This window comes from Triticum aestivum, chromosome 6B, assembly GCF_018294505.1.
Source record: "Triticum aestivum cultivar Chinese Spring chromosome 6B, IWGSC CS RefSeq v2.1, whole genome shotgun sequence".
NCBI classification, from domain to species: Eukaryota; Viridiplantae; Streptophyta; class Magnoliopsida; order Poales; family Poaceae; genus Triticum; species Triticum aestivum.
In genome coordinates, this window is record NC_057810.1 from 181212787 (window position 1) to 181237031 (window position 24245).

Consider the following 24245-nt stretch of genomic DNA (forward strand, 5'->3'; position numbering starts at 1 on the left):
CCCTCACATAGTCATACACACATAGCACATATACTTGTCCAAATCACGGTCCATGTAGTTTCTTCTTCTTCTTATTCTTCTCCCTCCTCCCACCACCAAGGGATCTCACCTTCCCCCTCCGTGTCCTCCACCCCCTTCATTGTTTCCATACCTATGAAAATGGTAATATAATAGTTAGTCACACAATACAAAATGACAACACAAGCATTGAGCCAAAAGAACAAGATCATAGTAAGTCACATACGACAATGGTCCATTGAGCCAAGAGAACATTCCTCCACTACGGCCACCGCCGAGGCGAAGATCACCACCACGGCCTCCACCAGCACCACGGCCTACACCACCACCGCGGCCTCTACCGCCACCACCACGGCCTCTACCACCACCACCACCACGGCCTCTACCAGCACCACGGCCAAGACCATCACCACGGCCAAGACCTTCACCACGACCAACACCATCACCACGACCTCTACCACCACCACGGCCAAGACCATCACCACGGCCAAGACCTTCACCATGGCCAAGACCATCACCACGGCCTCTACCACCACCACGGCCTCTTCTAAGACCAAGTTGACTCCCTCTTTGTTGCCTAGTTCCTCGTTGGCTTGTTTGATTTGAGTGGTTTGGAACTCCACCACTTGTTTGACTTGGTTGGCTACCCCTTGGTTCACTTGGTTGGCTATCATTTGCTTGGCTTGTGCTTGCACCATTTTTCTTTGATCTCTTTCTTGGTTTGGGACAAGTTCTTGTGTTGTGTCCCCCATTACTGCAGCCCCCACAACGGGATTGCTCACGAGGCTCTTGGAATTGGCCGATGTCGTATTCTCCACCGCCACCACAGCCCCATCCGTCCATGTCACCTCTAAGACACTTTGTCTTACGTCTTCCCCGTCTAACGACCTTCAATTCCGGGTCCGGCCATAGTTGAACTCCATGATACTCCGGCCATTGTGATTGGTCCAAGTATGGCTGGAACCGTGGAGTCCATGTATTCTTTACCGTCATGATTGAGAACTCGGACTCCCTCACGGTAAGAGGGTGATTGACGTCCACATTCCTAACCCGGGATGCATTTAACAAGTGCGAGCATGGGAGATGAAGCAAAGACGACCTCATGCAGCTGCAATCACACCGTGTTAGGGAGACCTTGAAAGCCCGGCCTCCGTGTTGGCGGCCATCGTTTGTGGTTCCTTCGGGCTCTTTCACCTCATACTTCCACTCGTTGTCGTCATATAGTACAGCTTCTTCGGAGTCTGCCTTTCGTGATTGAAATTCCAACCATTCTTCAACCTTTGGTGGGAAATTGTACTTGTGCTTATCCTTGTTCTCACCAACAATCTGCTTATCAGTCTCCATTGAGTGCTTTAAAAAGTATTCATTCATCTTGTCAAATGTGTATTGAACTATTGCCGTCACGGGTAATGCACGTACACCCTTGAGCACCTTATTGAAGCATTCTGCCATATTGCTTGTCATTTGACCGTACCTCCGGCCATTTTCATCGAAAGCACGTGCCCACATATTCCTTTCGGCAATGTTCTTATTGAGAAACTCCTGACCGCCGGGGTCAAGTTTCTTGTGTCTGAGCAATGCATTGAACAATGTGGAAAACCGCTTGTTGGTGAAAGCGAGACAACAATCCTGAAGATCATCGGCCAACTCCTTGATACCACATGCCCTATAGAAGTTTGCACAAAAGTGCCTCATGCACCATCGATGATGCAACTTTGTATGTCCGGGAATGTTAACCACCACCGCATTTAGAATTCCAGCATGGCGATCCGATATGACACAAATTTCCCTTTCAGCCGGTAATACCCTTGTTCTCAGTTGACGCAAGAACCACTCCCAGTTATCATTGTTCTCCACCTCAACCAAAGCGAAAGACAAAGGCAACACCCGGTTATTGGCATCACTTGCTATTGCAACCAATAAAGTGCCCTTGTATTGTCCGGTCAAGAACGTGCCATCAATGGCGATGACAGGCCGACAATGCTCAAAAGCCCTCACGCATTGCTCAAAGGCCCAAAATGCACGGCCAAATACTCGGACGGTCCTCCCGTTATGAATCAAAGTTTGGTGCCCATGAGCCTCAACCACGTGAACCATGCCTAGGTTTGTGGCGGCCATAGCTAACAACAACCTAGGGAGTCGGTTGTATGCTTCCTCCCAATTGCCATACAACATCTTGAATGCGGCTTGCTTCGCCTTCCATGCCTTGCCGTACTTCACCTTGTAATGAAAGATGGCTTTCACAAGGTCAATGACACTCTTGATGCTCATTATTGGAAGTGTGGATATTTGGTTGGACAGCCTGTAAGCAATAAACTCGGACGTGAGTTGTCTGTGTTGTTGGTACACAAGCTTGCCATCCGCATTCTTGTGCCGGCACATGTGAGTTGGTAGACAACTCACTATGCGCCAAGTGGGACATCCTTTCCATGGCCTTGCACGCACAATCCATGGACATGTTGGCACTTCACATTTGACCGTGTAACGCACATTAACATCCGACTTGGCCATTTTATGTGGACGATAATGTGTAACCGAGTAGTTGTCGAGCCACATCTTGAATTCCAAGAAGGATTGAAACTCACAACCGGGATATATCCCGTTCTTGCCGTCTTCCAAATCACGGTGAGAACTTGGCCTAGCTCCAAGAGATATGCATTTGCCACCATCCACAACGGCTTCATCCGCGAGACTAAGATCCTTGAACAATGGTGTCTTGTGATCCCGCCCGAATACCTTCTTGAATGCTTCGGCCTCCTTCGGCGTGAACCCCTCCTCATCAACTTCTTCATCGGGACCATCGTCATCCGAGTCCGATGCATATGCAAGGGAAAAAGGGATGGATTGATCCATTGTCTCTTGCACATGATATTGGTCGAGATCACCCACATTGTTGTCATGGAGGTCAACTTCGTTGTCATCCTCCTCGTACTCATCATTCTCCTCTTCAAAACCTTCATTTTGGTTGTTTGGAGTCGGGCTCAATGTTGGCCAATCTTGTTGCGTGAATTGAGGTTCACTCATTTGATCTTGGTTCATGGGTGGGGGAGTGCTAGCAACCAACGGGGAGGGGTTCCGGTTCAAGTCTAAATTCAAAGTAGACTCAACCTTCTTGGAGGCAAATAACTCAAGAGCCTTGTCTAGAGATTCGGCAACCGTCTCCTTGTATGCAACCCAACGTTGCTCGGAGTTCACACGCATTGTCTTCCAACGGATGTGCATTCCAAAACCAACATTATGCCTTCCCTCGAACTCAACAATGTCACTTGGGTCCATCCAATTCAAATCTTTCCCCACTTGTTCCAAAAGCTCCGCATAGCTAGGACTACTCTCAAACACCATGTCAAGCTCATCCGGGTCCGTCTCAACATTGCCTTTCAAAAAGGCCTCTTTATCCACATGATGAACATAAACACATGTTCTCCCCATCCCTACAATGATCAAAAACACACATATATCAAGTAAATACTCAAGAAAAATATTTGCACACATATGCCCTAACATATATATGAATTAATAACCCTAACCCCCACATAACAACCATAACCATAGCATAACCCTAACACCAACATCAAACACACATAACCCTAACCCTAGCATACTATGAAAGCCTAACCAACCCAAGTTAGCAAAGAAACATAACATCATTCAACACAAATTTGCAAATCCAAGTCAAAACTAGGGTTTTCCCAAAGTAGCAAGATTTGAGAAAATGTGACAATTCCTATGGATGAAAACGAGGGAATCGGAGGAGATTACCTTAAGGGAGGAGTTGGCTTCGAAATCCACGGTCAAATACTCAGGATTTGCAAGATTTGAGAAGGATTTGAGAGGGGGGAGAGGGGAAGAGAGGAGGGCCGCAAGTCTAAGGGTTTGGGTGGGGTGGGGGTGTGTGGGGTGGGGGTGGGAGGGGAGAGAGGGTGGGGCCAGCCCAAGTGGAACACAGACTGTGCAGCGCCCAAGAGCTAGGCGCTGCACATTACAGGTGTGGCGCCTAAGCCTTAGGCGCTGCAGTGCTGTCTGTGGGGCCGCAACTGTACCAGGGCTGCCACGCTGGCAGGATGTGCGACGCCTAAGGGATGGGCGCTGCATAGTAGGGTGCGGCGCCCAGCTGTCGGGCGCCACACCAAAGGGTCAACAGAGTGAAATTTTTTCGTGACCAGGTCAGTTTGTGATTTGATTTCGTCCTCAGGTCAAATATGTCATTTCTGCCTAGTACAATGGTGGCTCTTGGGCTGGCTAGGAGGCATGTTCCCTTTTGGAGATTCTGCCTTTGTTTGGCAAAATACTGAGAACTTCGCTCGAAGCTGTTCTGAAGAAGAAAAAAACTTTGCTCAAAGAGTGTTACTCCCGTCTGTAGAGTCTAGCCTTGTCTGGCTTTTGCAGTCAACTGATACGGCCATGGTACCTACTCCATGTGGCAACTGGGTAATCAGCTGGCAACGCTTCCTAAGGGCATGTACAATGGGGGCAGCACTTTGCTGCTGCCCCAGGCCATCCAGCCAGATAAAAAAAGTGAAGCATCTGTTCGGTTTAATTTCACCCAACGCCAACAGCTGAGACGCTCAGTAACAGGGCCCCCTCTATCGTCATCTTCGTCCTCCCCACCAGGCGCCCAACTCAATCTCTCACCTCCTTTTCTTCTCTCTCTCTTCTCTTTTTCTTTTTTCCCTCATGGAGTACCGGTCTCTTCTGCAGGCTACCCTGACACACTGCGAGGCTACTATCTTTGCTCCACGCTGGCATCCGAGCCTAGTTGGCTGCGGGGCATCAGCTTTGAAGCATACCGTTGGCCATGCCCTAAGAGAAGTTCCACCATGAGTGAAACGCATGTAGTAGGACACGGAAAAGCTGGCTGGCTGAGGATGGCGTTTTTCTCCCGGTGGGCCAGTTTCTCAAGTCCCTCGCACCCGATTCTCTCTCTCAAGTGCCTTGCAGCCGATAACATTTCAGGCAAAGAGAGGACGGGGCGTCGACCCATTGGCTGGGCAGCTGAGGTTGCTGCCAGCCCACCCGAGTTCAAGTCCACACGTGATGCTCGCGGAGTTTCTCCTATAAATAAATGCCAATGAGAATTAGCCTTTGGATTGGTCTCATTTTTTTAACATTTCAGGCAAAGTAGGTCGCCTCGCGCCAGGCAGGACACCTGGAAGGCTGGACGGGGGAGCTCGGCCACCGCAGCCAAAGCCCCAGGAGCGAAAGCCAAAACCGAAAGCAGAGGCGTGCCAGATCCGCCCAACTTGCCTCCCGCTCCCTCCCTTCAGAGTTCAGATCAGGTTCCTTGCTTCCTCCCGTCGCCTTCTTTCTTTCCCATTCCGTACCTCGCCCGTTTTCATACATCCCCCTCCCCCCTTCCCTCGTGCTCCTCTTACCCCTCCCCCAATTCAGAGCTCTCCGTCGATTCCGACGCAGCCGCCGCCGACTCATCCTCCTCCACCTCACCGGAAGGCCGCCTGGCCACGCGCCCGAGCCGAATCCCTCGCCCTGCCTCCCGGTACGTACATGTTCGTCTCCCGCCAGCGCTCCTCGCGAGGTTTGTGTGCGTGTGTGTGTGCGCGCGCGCGTGATTCCGCCTGCTTGCTTCTCCTTTGCCGCAGCTCGCGAGCGCCCCAATCCCTTGACGCCTCTTGCCTGCCATGCCACCTGATAGTGTGGGATTGGTTCGAATTGGCCGTTCGTGGGTGGTAGTTGGCGAGTGGGTGGATTGCCTGGTTATGGTATACCGTCTCGTTTCGCCTCGTTATAGCGCCGAGCCGGTAGGAGGTGCCGTCGGGCGTAGTACCTCGCCATTACGCGGGGTTCGAATTACCAGATCACGCGTCCGCAGTACCTGCTGTCGTTAGTTGTTACGTCACGATGTCAACCTGGGCATCTTCTCCCTGTTCCAAGTGAAAATGTACACTGTCTCCAGTACTATGTATTTGCTGTTATTTTAACGTTCTTTTCCAATCTGACGTCTAACTCCAAGTGGAAAATGTCAATTGGAATACGCAGTACCAGTCCTATTTGAGCGCAGTTCTGAATCTTTGTTCACTGTTTCAGTGATTCAGACGTGTTTCCTGGCTGCGTGGAAATGGAAGGCGTTGTTGTAAGGAGAGTGATCCCTTCGGACAACAGTTGCCTCTTCAATGCGGTCGGGTATGATTCTGCACCTGTGTATGTCGCAGTAGTAAGGAAACGATTTCGCAGATGATGCCGTCGCTAACTGTGCTTCTCAACACCTCTCTTGGTGCAGTTATGTGATGGAGCATAACAAAAATAAGGCTTCTGAGCTCAGACAGGTAACTGATTCTGATATCTGTTTGGCAATTTGGCACAACCGCTGTGTTGTCCGAGCCAACTGAACATTATCGCATCAGTTGATCAAAATATGTCATTATATAAGTTCTAAAAGAATTTTATCTATATCAGTTCAATAAACATCCAGCAGCTCATATATATGACTCTTAGGATATTTTGGTATTGTCGTCAAAACGGCATGGGACCATCTCATCCAGAAAAGCTGTTCCAATCAATGCAGTTGCAAGTCATCACACTACTGGTTTTGACAGAAAATTGAGACCACAACACATTTAATGTACAGTAGAAAGAGAATAGCATGCTTATCGAGTACCCTAGATCGATTTTAGAATGATAAGCTTCTGTCCTCCAATGAGGAAGTAATCGTGCATCATTCACATACCAGCAGCTTCAAAACATCAAAGTCCTTCAAATACTTCCATGATATTTTGTCCTTCAAATCATGTGTGTCAGTAACCTAGATGTGTTCTGTCTGTACAATCTATCTGTAGAAAACAAAAGCCAACACGATTGAAGATGACATTAGTGTAGGTCAGATAAATGAAGCAATAAAACATTATCTTGTACACCATGATGTTCCTTTTAGCTAGAAACTGTTATTTACAAATTGTTGGACTGTACGTGTTATCTCATTTTTGCTTACCTTTCTAAACTTACAGTGCTGACTTTGCTACTTTTTATTCCCCGTTTGCTTGAAGGTCATAGCAGCAGCGGTTGCAAGTGATCCTGAAAAGTACAACGAAGCATTTCTTGGAAAACCAAATGAAGCGTATTGTGCTTGGATTATGGACCCTGAGAAGTGGGGAGGTGAGTTTCAGTGCTATGATTCATGTGCAGCAATATCGATGCTGAAACTACTTAGTTTGAAATGCTCCTGTACAATTTTGTTTGAAGACTGGCAGCGATGCAGTCATATCATGTCCCAGAATTTGCATTAGACATCCTCCTTGCCCCAAGAGAAAAACATAATATCGGGACCTTATCCTAAGAAAATTGCCATGACTCAAGAACTCAGTATTCCTCATTAGGCATCTCTACCATAAAACTATAAGCCTCCATTAGTAATATACTACCTCTGTAACTAAATATAAGATGTTTTTGCAGTTCAGTTATTTAGTTATGGAGGTAGTAGTAATTAGTTCATATGTTCTGTTGTTCTTGTGGTGCAAAGCAACCACTTGCAACATGACGCACTCCAGTTGGTCAGTGGAGGTGTATCTGTTCTACATCTGTTACAGGCATAAACACTAATTTTCATATAAGTTTTTGTTTGATGGCGGTTTTCATCAGATGTCAGTGTGTGCTGCTGCTTAGTTCACTAATTCACTTTTTTTCGTTGTAAAGGTGCCATAGAACTTTCAATTCTGTCAGAATATTATGGGCGTGAAATTGCTGCATATGACATCCAGACAACACGATGTGATCTGTATGGTCAGGTCGGTGGCTCTGTATGTTTACTTCTGTTTGTTCAGAATCTTTTGCTAGTTCTTAGCTTTACATCCACTGATACAGGGGAAGAACTACAATGAGAGGGCAATGCTCATTTATGATGGGTTGCATTACGATGCTTTAGCAGTAAGTTTTTGTGATAGCAACCCACTATTGAAAACGACACAATGCGGTATTAACTAATTTTATCTGTTTTTATCAACAAAAATTCAGATGTCTCCAGCTGAAGGGGCACCAGAAGAATTTGATCAGACCATCTACGTTGTTGACCAGAACCGTTCCATTGGTCCAGTAGAAGGCCTTGCTCTTAACTTAGCGAAGGAGGCACATAGGTATGTATTTGTCTATTATCACTTAAGTGTTCCGAACCATAATGCTTATTTCAGCATGTAACCTTTATATTTTTAACTCTTCAAACATTGATTGAGGCTAATGGTCAGTGGTCAGCAATTGAACTTAACATTCTAATGAGTAATGCATATGGAGGGTGTTGTAACACGATGTAAAATTTGCACTGATAATAATTAAAAATAAATGCTCGTGACCTGTTCTGTAACTAATGTGGTGCTAAATAGCTTTAGTTCCTAGTCCTTTTTTTAATCTGTCAGCATGATCACGAGTAGTCGTTTTAGCTTACCCTTCTGGTCTCGAGATTGTCAGAAAGCAGCTGTAATCTGTCAGCTGACTATAAACCAAGATAATATTTTGGTAGAAATGTTACTGACTTTGGTTGGGCATGCAATTTGTAGGAAGAGGAGCTACACAGACACCGCAAACTTTACATTGCGCTGCGGCGTGTGCCAAATTGGTGTCATTGGTCAAAAGGTGAGACTCTCAATGCCTTAACCGCACAATATTTCTACCAATCTGTGGGGAAACCTATTTTATAGGGATACTGAAAGCCCTTAAACGTTGCAGGAAGCTGTGGAACACGCGCAAGCCACCGGCCATGTCAATTTCCAAGAATACAAATGACCATAGAAGATATACTAGTTCTTCTTCTTCCGCTGTTGTTGTACACTCATTTGTTGCAATTGTTTTCTTCCTGATATGGTACTATTGCAAAATATTAATTTGTTACAGAGCAAATTTAATAAGCTCCAGTTTGGATATTGATTTTGATGTTCATATTGACTACTAACTTGAAGCATTGAAGATCCAGTGATCAATGTATCTAGTAATATGTTGTGATCTTGTTCTTTTTTCTTTTTTGTCCTTCAAGTGGCTCCACGTGATAATAGAAGGATTTTTCCTCTGAAATTCCTTTTGGCATGGACTATCTCATACATTTCTTGTGCGATACTGAAATGCTACTTCTCAAGTTTGCTGCTCTTCTGTTGCTGTGAGATGCCTTCGGGGGAACCCAGCGGGCACTTTTCCTAGGAGCGCGCCACTTGGTGCGCCCAGCCACCAAGATGTGTGGCATGCTGGATGCACCCTCGGGATTTTGTTTTTCTTTCTGCATGTGTTTATTTGTTTTATTTTTTGGGGGGTTTGGTTTTTGCCTGATTTTCCCTACATTTGTGAGAAAAACACTTCTTTCCGTGCTTTCTGGAAAAAAGAAAAGCACAACTATGCTTCCTCGAAAAAGAAAAAAACACAACCTATGGTTCCATGAGATGTATGACTGTGCTTTCCGAAAATGAAAAAATGCAGCCGCCTGTGCTTCTGCGAGAAGTATAACTGTGCTTTCTGAAAAGGAAAAGGCATAGCTGCGCTTTCAAGAAAAAAAAAGAAAGAGCACAGCTAGGTTTCATTTTATTCGGTTTGGTCTTTTTGGTTCAGTTTCTTTATTCCCATTTTTTTGGAAAAAAGTTTGTGGAAACCTACTAACATGCGATCTAGGTTTGAAAATCTTGGGGCGAGAAATTCAATGATGAAAATGGTTCGTGATTTGGACACACAATTCAACATTTTGAAACAATGAATCTATGAAATAAAGGGGAAAATACAAAGTTACGAGAGTGCGCAACTTGTCAGCACCAAAGAAGGTGGAGTGACCTTTGCAAGAGGTACCCCTTAATCAGTGATTTCGGGGATTCGGGCAGGGCAACTCGCTCGATCCCCTCGAATTTTGTGTTTATGTGTTTAAACGGCCCTTAAACGAGCTTTAGAGTTACCCATGGGCTGAGAATGTTGATTTAATCTGTTTGTTTCCTAATTCCATTTTCTCCCTCTTAGTAGATGGACTATCCCACATGAACCCCTTGCGGGAGAGTTGCAGCGGATACCGCAGGAGCACCCAACGGTGCCACGTGTCGTGCGCTAGGCGCACCCGTAGGAGTACGTTAAATTTTGTTTTTTGCATATGCTTTTTGAGATTCTTAGAAGTTTTTCTTGACTTTTTTGGGTTTACAAAATTTGCTTAGATTTCTTGTTTTTATTGTTTTTTTTGGGGGGGGGGGGGGGGGGGGGTTGGACTCTTTAGTTTCTTTGGGTTTTTTTTACGTCTAGCAGGAGTGTGTGCTTCTTCATGAAGTGCAGTTGTGTTTAGGCGTGAATCACATGCATGCTTTCCGTGTGAAAGCACATGTGTGTTTTTCATGTGAAAAGCACATTCACATGTTATTTGTTTTTTTCAGGAAATTTGATATTTTTATTTCCATTTTTTGTTTCTTTTTTTGGTTTTTGGTTCTTCTCTTTTTTACCCTGGTTTTCGTGTGATTCATAATTGTGCTTCATGCATGATAATTATTTCTCCACATTCCGCAAAAAAAAAGATAATTGTGTTTCCGCATAAGTGGAGCACATATGTGCTTCGGTGTGAAGCACAAGTTACTACTAGTTGGAAGCATAGATTTACTCAAAATAAGTTCGTCGCAACCTATGAACATGCGATCTGATTTCAAATATCTTGACACAAGAAACGCAATGGTGAAAACGGTTCGTGATTTGGACACACGGTTCAAGAGATAAGAACATTCTAAAAAATGAATATACAGAAAAACACAAATAAACCCACCCGTGCCTCTAGTGCGTGGAAAGAAATCTCACCCAAACTCTCGTAACGCACTGCAACAGAGAAGGTGGGAGTGACCTTTGTAAGGGGTACCCCTTAATTAGCATTTCGCCCTCTTAGAGCATCTATAGTCGGGCAGGCCAATCCGCCACCCCCGATAACATTCGTGGGCGCATTCAGACGCGTCCATGGAGAGTGTCGACTGACCCCTTGAATGTCTTCTCTTGCAACCATAATCCCCACTTTCCAAAGCTCAAATCCGTGCAAACACATGCACGTATAAAATTTATTCAAAATGCATGATTCAAACATAAAATTCAATGATTTTCAGCGTGGATCCATGTATACTCCACAAGATCATTGAGTAGGTTCACGTGTACTTGTTGATCTTGAAATTGTTGACGCATCTCTAGAAAGTTCAAAACATATGCTCCGCATCTTGTTCCGAAAAGCGGATTTGTACTCTGCGCTTCTCAAAGTCATGCATGTTGACTGCCCCTTTGCCATCATCCTTGACAATCATGTTGTGTAAGATTACACAATATGTTGTCAACTGTCAAAGTGTCTCTGGTTCCAACATAATTGCAGCTCCACGAACAATACCCCCAACGAGTTTGGAGCACTCTGAATTTCTTCTCCAAATCCTTCCTATAACCTTCTTGCATTTGTGCAAAGAGACATTGTTTGTTACCTCGAGGCTCAGATATTCAGTCTTCACAAACGGCGCCCACTTAGGATATATACTATCGGCAAGGTAGTACCCCATTTGATAGTTGTGCCCATTGATAGTGAGCATCCTGCCACAAAGTCTCTTGAACAATGGAGATTGCTGGAGCACTACGCATGCCAAATCCACAAGTCCTTTGATGCCACTACCGCAAGTATGAGGGTGGCCTCTTTGCTGTGACATTGATATTGCCCGCACTAACTTTTCGGGCAGTTCTTCCATTGTCAATGAATGCAATCAACTGTACAGAGCATACCTGGGAAACATCATGATGCTCCAATTGCCAATTACTTTTTTGTGTCCTTGACAGCTGGTTATCTCAGGTAGGCCGGTCCAAACACCTTCACCACAGTGCGGGGAAATTTCACCGTGTCCTTAAGGCCTCTCGTCTCTCCCATCCATATTTTAGCATCAACGACCGTATGTGGCTTTACCATATGCAAGCATCTTGAGACTAGCCGTGCATTTGTGCATAGGAGAGAAGGACTTGTCCGCAACAATCCTTCCTTGGCTTCAAGTAAGGATCATATTCCTCCACGACACTCACTATGTGCAAGAACAAATATTTGCTCATCCATAAGCAACGGCGAAAAAATCATCATGGTATGTTGGGCCTTCTTTGAAGTAGTCGTTGTACAGATGCCGTGCACCAACAATCTATCACGGTTAAGAACTCTCCTACCCTTTTTTATTGAATCCTTGAAGCTCGAAACATGCTCTATTTGCTTCTCCATTTCTTCATGGATGTTCATCACCATCATCATCATCATTTTAGCATCTTGGTCGTCCAAATCTGATGAATCGACGAACTCTTTGTATATTAATTCGTCGAGGTCCTTGTTCTCATATTCATCATCCTACGAATCCATCGTTTGCCTACAAATAAGAAAAAAAAGGTTTTTTTTTATATTTTTGCCCCTGGGTCCTTAGCCATACTCATTCATCCCCACGCTCTTAACTTTTGCTCACTTTTCCCCACTCCCTTGCCCGAAACCCTCAGAACTGGTCACAAACGATGGATGCCGCCGGTCAGTGCTTTGACCGTTAACTCTGACAACTGGGGCTATGTTGACTGCGTCGCCCGTTGGACCTGATGAGTGGGGTCGCGTCGGACGGTGCCGCTGTTCGCCTGTTGGGCCGTGGTTAGACTGTTGGCCCCTATGCGCGCTGCAACGACAGAAGCCTGTTATGCATGCACGACATGTCCAGTTAGCCTGCTATGCATGCACGTAGCTAGCCTACCTGCATGCGCCGCTGCACGCCACCACGATGCACTGACCGGCCTCTTTGTGCACGCGAGCCGCCACGTTCGCCGACCGGCCTCTTTCTTCACGCGAGTCGCCACGGACGCAGGGACGGTTGCTGCCGTTGGTTCGTCTCATCTCGCACGTGTGTCTAACCAATGTAGAGCATTGTTTCACACTTTTAGATCCACTCGCATCTATTCAACGTGGCAATTAAAACTTGCTGGCAATTAAAGTGGCATATCGGTCGACGCGGCTCGTTTAAACATAGCAAATCCAAAGCGCGGCCGGTGCCACTCCCCTTCCCTTCCCCTTTCCCTATTTAAACCACCACCCCTCCACCTATTCTCCACACGTACATTTGCGCCACCCCCTTCTCTTCTTCACCCAAACCCAGAGCACTCTCAAAGCGAGGCAAGGATGCAGTACAACGACCCCACCTTCGAGCTCCCACCGACTGTGCCGGAGAGACGGTATCCGGCCGGTGTCGTTGTGGAGAGGACGCTCCGCGTGTGGGCGTTCTCACGCTGGAGGGGCGCAAGGGGCTCGCCGGTGATGTTCCGACTGGAGGAAGTGTGTCCAAACGCCAACACTCCGCCGATAGAGCTCATCGTCACCTTCACCAATAGATTTGATGTGTGCTAACTCCTCGGCAAGGTGTTTTGGTGTGGATGTGAATTCATCGCATTCACAACCCACAACATCTTCACAAACTTCGGCTGCATCTTCCCCACCTGCGACGGTATGCACAACCTCCCCTACTACCTCGGCGAGGACAGCATGGAGGAGGAGCACTGAAGAGAAGGCGCAGTGAAGATGATGGCGAAGGACTGGCCGGTCTCGTGAAGCTTGTCTTGCCCGTTAGGGCTTTTTATATATTTTTATGTTATGTCGTTGATTGTACCGTGAACTCTTTTATGCACCCTATGTTTTATGTAAAAACTATGCTATGCTTACTACTTTCTATGTTATGGATGTATGCTTGCTACATGAGATGTCGGTAGATGGATATGGTGTCGTAGCCGAACCGTAGACATGCTCTCTAGATGGATATGGTTCCATAGCCGAGCCCTAGACATGCTCTCTAGATGGATATGGTGTCGTAGCGATCCCTAGACATGCTCTCTAGATGGATATGGTGGCTAATGGTGCCACATGACTTTATTTTAGACGTGGTTTATGATGGATACCATGATCTACATAATTAAATCTGACATGTTCTTAATAATAAAATGGGATCCCTAATAAATTTGCCATGTTCTACAAAAAAAATCGTGTATAAAAAAACAAAAAAAAATCATGTATACAATATTTTTCTTGCAACGAAAACATGTTTATAATACCCGCATGTCAAAAAATAAAAGTGTTGTGCCGTAGGCTATATACAGAAGGAAATTGCCACGATATGTACAAATAAATTTGACATCGGCAAGTTCAATAAAGAATTGGGATCCTAAAGAATTTGTCATGGTATCTACACTAACAATGACATGGAAAAAGTTATTCTTAAGTTCGCCATGGCAATTATCTATACAAAAATGCCATGGGACAAAAGTTGTACTACTAACAATAAATCAATTTACCATCATGCACTATTTTTGTTCGGTATGGTAATAAATGGATTTACCATGACAATAATCAAGTAAAAAAACAGAGCCAGCGCATGCACTATTTCTAGGCCTCTTTTATCTTTGTGGGCCTTCGACAGTCAACGCAATGTGACGGCCCAACCAGAGCTTAGTTTCAATTTGGGCCCTAGAACTACGTTTTTTTTCTTCTGCGGTCGGTGTTGTCTGATGAAACTGAAAGTGTCAAAAACTAACACCTATAGAGATTCAGAGATGGAGATAGAGACATAATTTAAGCAACACAGAGAGCACATGATCCACAAATTAAGCAACACAGAAAGCACATGATCCACAAATTAAGCAACACAGAGAGCACATGATCTACAAAACCTTAAGCAAATCGTAGAGCACATGACAAGACACAAATAACATCTCTAACGAGTGATGACCAGCAAGTAAGAAATTCCTAGAGCAACTATACAAAAATAAAATCCTAAAGCTATCAGATTCGCCTGCTTGTTCAATTGAATTATCTGCTTCAAGTTCTTGTTCATTTTTTTTAATTTCCCCTTCAGATCTGCATCCCCAACTGTCAGAGCAGCACTTTCAGAGACCAAATTTGCTGGTGCTGACAACAGATTGAGCTCCCGGGTTGAGGCCCCATTGAATTGAATCCGCATAACGTAGTCATCCAGCCATTCAAAATGTGTGCATTTCTTCACGATGTGAAATGAAAACATGAACCCTAAATCTTAGATCCAAGGAAAAAGAATTAAAATCAAATAGAAAAAGAAATCAGAGAAAAATCATGAGATCTAACCTGTCCCTCTGGCTTGCTCTCGCATTGCACGAACTCGTGCCCATAGTTGCCATTCTTGATCTCCTTTGAAGTCAACCGTATCAGTGGCACGCTGCGTGGGCAGTCAGGACATCACTTCATGGTAAGTGGACCATACTTGGTCCACGAGGGGCGGGAGGCTGAAGTGGAGCTCGACATATCGCCCAAAGTCACCGGAGAATAAGAAGCAGAGGAGTGGCTCCTCTCGTTGCCGGAGAAGAAGAAGAAGAGGAGTGGCTCCTCTCATCGCCGCAGAATAAGCAACAGAAGGAAGGGGAGACACAACCAACAAGTCTCGCGGATCTCCCCACGATCCAACGATGCGAAGCCGTCCATGTGATCCAACGACGCGGAGCCTGCACACAGCCTGCCCTTGGAATTCCTTCTAGAAGACCACATCTGGGGATTGTCGCTTGACGCTAGGGTATGCTCGGACGACTGACGTTCGGAGCAAGGGTTAGGCGAAACCCCGCAGGGGTTAGAGGGGTTTTGAGCTGGTCAACAGGGTTTCCAAGGCTTTGACTGAGCATATCTAATTTGAAAAAATCACAAAAATATGAAACATTCGCCATCCATCGTTTTATAAGACACACTAACGAGGAAAAATACTAAACTTGGTATACGGACATTCACAAAAAAACCTAGCTAGCACGATCGAGGTCAAATGAGCACCATTAATTTAAAAAAATCAAGAAAATATAAAACATGCGCACAACGTTTTCTTGTGTGACATGTTACCAACCAAAAATCATAAACTTTGTCTATGGACATTTTCATGAAAAAATCTTCACACATATAAGCTATCACGTACAACATTTCATAGAGACCAAGGAGAGAAGGTAGGGTTCCCTTCAGTTTTAAAAAATTAAGAAAAAACAAAAAAATCACCAAAGCTTGATTTCAAGTGAATAAGAAGGATCTGAACTTATTTTTCCATTTTCATATTTTAAACGTGTTTTAATGATTTTCTATTAAAGTATATTTTTTCAAAAAATGTAAAAATATAAAGTTAATTCAATAAATAGTGATTCTTCAAATCTACACTATATAGATTGAATAGGTGTTAATAAAAAAATATTTGGCTCATTTGGAGTAGGTCCAAAAAAATTGATTACAAATAGGGCTGTTTACCCTAGCTTGGGAGCTCATTTGAAGCACATTTCTCATGACTACAAGTTTTACCATGCAAAAGAGATCGGATTGATCACCTAACGTTTATAATAGTTCAACAAACTTTGCAACTCACACCACAGGGCAATGGACTTCAAGTGTTGGTTCAAATTCAAAGTTTGCCTCAGTTTTGTGTTCTACCTCAAATTTCGCATCAAATTACAAATAGAATTATTACACCTTACAATTTTTCACAGTAGTTCAAATTGACGACATAATCCTTATTACAAATCCTTAAAGTTCAAAGTTTATGACTTGCATTCAAGTTCAAATTCAAATCTTTGCCTTGCTCCTTGTGTTTCGGGATGGGTTAACCGTCTTGCTGCTGGTTTCCCTAGCTGGGATATTTTGTGCTTTTGAAAGCTTTATCTTGTTGCTTCTGATCTTCACTTCTGGTGGTGGCGGTTTTGTTGAGCTTTGACTGACCGAGCAAGTGATGACCAGTTGACGGTCATCTGTGGGTTTACTAATCCTTAAAGGAACTTCATTTCCTCCTCTCTCATAGCTTCAAAACCTTCATAAGCCATGGTTTAAAATTCTGCATCAGATGATGGTTCAACCGAAGTTTCTTCCTCTCTAGGTCTTTTCTATCCTGTGCCTCTAATTAACCTAGAGCTATCAAAGAGAAATAAGCTTAGCCATCGATAAAAAAGAGAACAAATGCAAAAAAGGGGAAAGGTTGCACACATACCAAGCTGCTACTTCAGTTGCTTCATTCTCCTCTAAACTTGCTGCATTCTCCTCTGTTACTGCATTCTCCTCTAAACTTGTTGTAATATCCTCTGCATTTGTTGCTGCCCATTATTCCTCTTCTCCAAATGATGCATCAACTGGATTGGTACAATGCCTAGCAATATGCCCTAGGATACCACATCTTTTACACTTACATTGTTTTTTACACGACCCTCTTCACCAGCTCTTATCCTGTTTTTCCTTGGTCTTCCTGGTGGTCTAGTCAGTACAGGAGAATGGCGTTTGAACCCTGGGTCTACTATGTTTCATTGGTCTTTCCCCAAGAGTGCAGGCATATTTTCAACATAAGCAGCCCTAAATTTGGCAACAGAGAAATATTCAGAGCAATACTGATGAACTTCACCATCTTCACCTCCAATAACAGTCATGAGATGTAGGGCGTGTATGCAAAGCTCCCCGCAGATCTGCCATTGCCTACAGCTGCATTCCTTGGTTGCAAGGTTCACTGGATATCTCCATTCCCTATTTTTACCGTCAGTGTATGTCACCTCAGCTTCGTATGTCAACGATCGAATGCATTTCATCCTTAGTCCTCTTGCCTTGGCATGCAATGCCTTAACCAGAGATGGGAGCATAAGATGGCCAACATATGTGTTTCTGCAATTCTTTTACGAAGAGTCATATTTATCATGATCATCTGCCTAATATTATCAAATGCTTGCCACAACAAAAGCCCTTTCACTGACTTGAACTTTGCATTGAAACGCTCAGCAAGGTTATTGGTCACATAGTCTACTTTGCAGATTTCACCGAATTTGCTTCTTGACCACACCTTTCCATGATGTTCATCCATGTACTCCTTCACCAAAGGATTGTGAGCATACAACACTCTCAAATGGTGCTCATGCTTCCTCAAGCTGCATGTGTATGATGCTGGCCATAGGTTCTCATCATAAACTTTGCCTTTAAATTTCTTTTTAAAATTCTATGCTAGGTGTCGCATACATTCCCTATGTTCCACTCCAAGGAATACAATTTCTACTGCACTCGCTAAACCCTTGCAAGCATCTGTGTGTATAACTAAACCTGAGGGTGTATCTATAATGTTGCACAACTGCTGCAGAAACCAGACCCAACTCTCCTTGTACTCTACCTCCAACACACCAAATGCAACTGGGAATAGCCAGTTGTGTCCATCAACTGCAGAAGCTGCTGCTAGCTGGCCTCTCCATCTTCCATTCAAAGCAGTTGCATCGACAGCCAAATAGGGCCTACAACCATTCAGAAACCCCTGCCAGCAAGCCTTGAAACAAACAAAAGCCCTCCTGAAGCACTCCTTCTTCAGTGCCTTCCCTTTTAATTTGTACTTAACTATATGCTTGTCAATCTTTACAACACTCCCTGCACTAGCCGTCTCCACTTCAGCTTTGAAGGTGTAAAGCAACTGAAAACTCTCATTCCATGGACCATTAATCCTTTCAAGAGCCCTTTCCTTAGCATAGAAAATCCTCATGTAAGGTATATCAATCTTGTACTTCTCAAATAGCTTCCCATGGAGTGTTGTTGGACCAATTGTTTGTGTTTCCCTCATCCAATCCAAGATTGCATCTGCCACCCACCTAGTCTTTGCAAGCTTTGATTTGTCCTTTACCCCTCCCCCTCCAGGTGGGCAAGTGTGCCCGTGTTTTTTTCTGAAACAAAATGAAAAATGGTGTCAAACACAATGAAGAAACAATACACATGATCTGAATATAGAATGGATAAATAATCTTATAAAAAGATTCAGTTGTAATACTTGAATCAATTTGCTCTTTAGCATAGTGTATGCATGCAACCTCCACCTACACCTATCATAAGGGCAATGAACGGTAAATCTTCCTAGCTCACTCCTATCAACCTCATAGGAGTTTTTAGTGAGAATGCAATATGTAGTCACTACATTACGACAGTCCACCATCGATTCAAATACGGTTCCTGGAGTAAGCTTAGGATTCTTCCTGTTCCACCCTATTGTTGGCATGTCCTCACCATCATATTCTTGTAAAACTAAGGAGTCGATGTTCTCTTCCCTCTCCTCATCGTCAACGTCATCAAATCTAGCACGACTGCTAGGCTCCTCTGGATATTCATCTTTCACTGCCTGTTAACTGACTCTATCTACCAGTTCATGGAATAGAATCTCATCCTCATCATCATGTAGAGGCACTTCCTCGTTAGGCTCTGCATCTACTTCTACATCAGGTGCAGAAGGGAGAGGAGAAGTGGCAGAATTAGCGGCAACCGACATGCTGTGGCTTTCAGAACCACTAGATTTACTTGGTCTCGACCTACAAGGAGTGCGAGGATGCTCGCTATTAGCAGAGATAGATGATGTCTGAACACCCTTCCCCTTCGGGATATGTTGTTTGCGTGCCTGAAGCACACCGATATGGATTTTACCGAAATGGCTGTCAGCATTCAAACTAAATAGCAACCCAGATGCTCATCACAAGTTAATGGGAAAAATCTCTGCTCGGCACTATCGAAATATCTCAGTTGAACAACATCGGCAGGGCTCCACGGATACTCACAACAGAGTGCCTCACGGAAATCTGTGAACGAAATGCTGGTTTCTACCACTTTCAGATAGAAAAATCTAGAAATTAGACATGGTTTAGTTCCACGCAGCTTGCTAGTTTCCATTCTAACCGCCAGCCGAAAAGCAAGTGTAGGATCAACCCTATTCGATTGAAATAAAGGGCGCAGTTAGGCAAAAAAATCAGATAAATTGCACTGATTCATGCCAACGATGGTCAAATACAACCTAATGTATGGATCTCCTAATCAATTTGAGAGGAAAATGATGCTTACCCAGGTGGAATCCATGAATTATCCGCCTTTGATTCGACCCAATCATCTCCACGGTCGATGGGCCGGACGGGGTGCTGCCCCGACATCGCTCCCTATCCTAGATGGGGAGAGAGGGTAGATGCGGCGGAGGCGGCATGACTGCGACGGAGGCGGCATGACGGCAGCGGTAGAGGCGGCACGACTGCGGCGGAGGGGGCGGCGCAGATTCAGGTTACAGTGAGTGTTAGTTTTGCGGCCCCACTCGTTAGCACGTAACGGTTAAAATGTGGACTCGGCCCTATGCGGCCCCACTCGTCAGAGTTAACGGTCAAGCCATTGACCGGACGGAAAGGGAGTGGGAAAAAGTGAGCAAAAGTTAAGAGCGTGGGGATGAATGAGTAGAACTAAGGACCAGGGGCACCGAAATAAAAATCGCGAAAAAAGGCTGCACATTTCATCAAAAACATAGAAGGTGAGGGTTATGTTCGAAGGAGTAGGACATATCTGGGCGACGTCCGATGGCGGTGACAGTGTCCGGGGGTGGCATGGATGACGACGCTATCGGTTGGGGTCGTGGTGGCGACGCTGTGGGTTGGAGACGACGGTGGAGCTAGGGTGGTGGCGGAGCTAGGGAAGGGGCAGAGCGCACGAGGCGAAAAAGAGGAGAGGAAGAAGGCAAATTGGGCTAGCTTGGGGATGATTTGGGATGTGTCTGGCCTATCGAGTCCGACGTGGCAGACATGTCCGGACGTCCCCATATCCACCCCACTTATGGGTCGGGTTTGAGGGGTACAGGGCAGCCTGTGCATTTGGGATGGGTGTGGGGTGTCCCGTTGGGTGGTCATTTGTGATCGGACGGTGACTGGGTTGTCTGCCTGGACCTTTGGGGAGGGTTTGATTGGTCCGGTTGTGGATGCTCTTAGTCCTCATGGGTTCTTAGTCCGCTTGGACGTTTGGCTTAGTGCGAGATGTATCCTCTCCAGTCGCGCTTGGTGCGCGCTTGCCTTAGTGGGCGGGCGCTAGAGCTGTTTTGGTAGGTTATACGAACCGTTTTGGAACCTTGGATGTGGTTTCCCCCCGTTGTTTTGGTGTTTTTATCAGTTTTCTTCAGATTTGTATGTGTTTATTCGTTTTTTTTTCAGTTTTATATTCTATTTTTTATTTTATTTTATTTCTATCTTTGAAAGACATTGTTGAATTTTTCTAAATACACATTGAACATTTGTCATATATAGGTTGAATGTTTTTAGATACAGGCAAATACTTTTTTAAAATATATGTTGCACATTTTGCGAAGTGCACGTTGAATATCTTTTTAATACACGATGAAATTTTTTAAACACACCTTCAAATATTTTTCAAAAATGTCATGAACATATACTTAAAATGTGCAAACATTTTGGTGTATGTTTATGAGCATTTTTTTAAATGTCATAAAAAATTTAATACACAGTGAACATTTAAGCACATATTGAACATTTTTCAAAAGTATCATGAATATGATTTTAAAGTGAAAATATTATTTTAGTGTTGTCAAAATTTATTTAAAGTCATGAATATTTGTTTAGACGTTATGAACAATCTGTTTAACATTGCATGAACATTTATAAAAATATCATGATTTTTTTCAATGACACAATTTTTTTAAACTATACCAAGCTTTTTCAAATACCGCGAGAACAAAATTGTAACACTCCCGGAATTGTTTTCTAATACACAGTGAATATTTTTTAATAGCTAAATAAAGTAATTTTCCATATGTATTTCCGTATTTGGTGCATTTGCCACATATAAATACAAGTAAGGAAATAGGAAACAGAAAGGGAAAACGCCAAGCCTCACTAAGGGCATGTACAATGGTTGATAAGATAGTCTTATCTTAAGTCTTGCATGTGATTTAGAGATGACAAAAAAAATTATCCACAATGGGTCATCTCTTAGTCTTATCTTCAATAACTAGCAATTCCTAAAAATGTGGTGAGACATATTGTGCTAAGAGATCACCTCTTGTCTTCTCTTAAATAAGAGAAGACAAGCTTTTTCTTATGCGTTCTCTCTCCTCCACCTCATCATATATCCTATATGGCACTCCTAAGATAGCACCATTGTACATGCCCTAAAAGATCGCTATTGGATCGGCCACTCCAAGCTGCCCCCAGGCAAGCGAAAGCTGCATCTTGCTGCGTGAGGGCTATATCTGGCTTACTGCAAGATGCCCTGGCCTTGGCTCTGGCGCAGGCGCTGATATATCTCGCCTACAGCGAGCCTAGAAAATGTCTCAGTAAAGGCGAGCTCCAGATTAGGCCCCCATCGAGCCACTGATCAGACGATACAGGCTATATTCTCGTTTTTCTACTTTTTTATTTTCTTTTGCTTTATTTATATTTTTAGGTATTCTATATCAAAAAGCACTTTACTTAAAACGTTAAATGTGTACATAAAAATGTTTATCATGTACAAAAAATGTAACAAAAAATATACAACCTAAAATGTGTATACAAAATGTTGACCATTTACTTATAAAATGTTATTCCAAGCATTTAAAAAGTGTTGAACAAGTGTTCGAAAAAATTTAAACTTGTATTTGAAAAACGTGAAATGCGTATATAAAACATGTTGACTGTGTATTTAAAAAATATTAAACTTGTATTTTAAAAATGTTAAATGTGTATATAAAAAATGATGACCATGTATGAAAAATTGTGAAACTTGTCTTTGAAAATGTTAAATGTGTACAGAAAAATGTTGAGCATGCATTCAAAGAATGTTAAACTTGTCTTTGAAAAATGTTAGGTGAATGTTGACCATGTATTAAAAATATATTAAACTTGTCTGTAATTTTTTTAAATGTGTATATAAATATTTTTGTTCATGTATTCAAAAAATTGTTAAACTTGTATTTAAATGTGTATATAAAAAATGATGACCATGTATGAAAAATTGTGAAACTTGTCTTTGAAAATGTTAAATGTGTACAGAAAAATGTTGAGCATGCATTCAAAGAATGTTAAACTTGTCTTTGAAAAATGTTAAGTGAATGTTGACCATGTATTAAAAATATATTAAACTTGTTTGTAATTTTTTTAAATGTGTATATAAATATTTTTGATCATGTATTCAAAAAATTGTTAAACTTGTATTTGAAAAATATTAAATGTGCATAAAAATGTTGACGATGTATTAAAAAAATGTTAAATTTGTCTTCAAAAAATGTTAAATATGTATGAAGAAATGTGACCATGTATTCAAAGAATTTTAAACTTGTCTTTAAAATGCTAATCAAGCATTTGATTCTTTTAAAGTGTACAGAAAAAAATGTTGACCACATATTTAAAAAATGTTAAATTTATATTATAAAAAGTTAAAGGTGTATTAGAAAAATATACTTTACATATATGAAAAATGTAGAATGAAACCAAAAGAGAAAAATAATAAATACAGAGAAGAAATAACAAACGAAACAAAAAAAACTTAGAAGATGAAAAAAGGAAACAAAAAAACTGATGAAAAAGAGAAAGAAAGAAACAAAACCGAATAAAAAGAGAAACTAAAGAGGAAAACCCAGTGAGAACCAAGAAAAAAAATAAAGAAAACCAAAGAGAAAAAGCAAAAAAGAAAGAAAGGAAAAACCACAAAACAGAGATAATCGGTGAAAAAAACAAAAGGTATGTTTTTTTAAAGGGGAATATGTTAATATCAAGTAGATACCAATTACACTCGGTCTCTGCACCAACAAGTTGCCAAAAAATATCCAGGATGCAATAGCCCAAATTAAAAGAGGGAAAAAAGAGGAAGAAAAACCTGCCACGGTGATCAATCATCTGCAACAGCAGCACTCTAACCATCACCAAAGACAACCCCCGGATTAGAAAGAAGGTACTCCAAAAGTAACGCCTCTGGGAAGGAAACAATGCGCAAACATTGTCGTTGCCTTATCAAAGATCGTAGGTTTTCACCTTAGAGAAAGACCGCGTTTCCGAAACAATGCCTTCAACAGGGCCACTGCGAGACACAATCAATAAAGGTCAGATCTTGGATTTCACCCTGGAAATCACGACCCGGTACTCAAAGGAGCACCACCAACAAAGAAGTCCCCAATGTTGTCGGAATGTCGCCCCACTTTCGGAGTCTACTACTACGAGTCACGTAGCACCAAGCTCACAGGAACTCGTGCTCGGTCTGGACGGGAACATATCCTGTAAGCCAAGTCTGAACAATTGCGTGTGAATCAAAGTATTCATCACATTCAAGACCCCGCCTTCGCCACTTAGAGGTCCTCCAATCATGCCATTGCATTCTCCACATGCGTTGATCCCTGGAAATCTTGGTGCAGACATGTCCCAAGGTGTCAAGTCAACAAGAACAAAGCTTTGCGATACCCTGGTGAAGCTGGTTATGCTGATGTTGCGGGTGCACATGACCGGCCCTTATCCAATCAAGGTGTCCAAAG

General features: G+C 43.3%; 1 protein-coding gene across 1 annotated transcript; it reads left to right on the forward strand.

The window, feature by feature from the left end:
• The first annotated feature begins 5164 nt into the window (after positions 1 to 5164).
• Positions 5165 to 8944, forward strand: LOC123136457 (OVARIAN TUMOR DOMAIN-containing deubiquitinating enzyme 2). Its single transcript, XM_044555831.1, has 10 exons — positions 5165 to 5294; positions 5407 to 5512; positions 6061 to 6156; positions 6254 to 6299; positions 7017 to 7125; positions 7663 to 7754; positions 7831 to 7893; positions 7981 to 8099; positions 8517 to 8592; positions 8686 to 8944. The coding sequence occupies exons 3-10, from the start codon at positions 6092 to 6094 to the stop codon at positions 8740 to 8742; spliced, it is 627 nt and encodes a 208-aa protein (XP_044411766.1). The 5' UTR covers positions 5165 to 5294; positions 5407 to 5512; positions 6061 to 6091; the 3' UTR covers positions 8743 to 8944.
• Positions 8945 to 24245: the final 15301 nt, after the last annotated feature.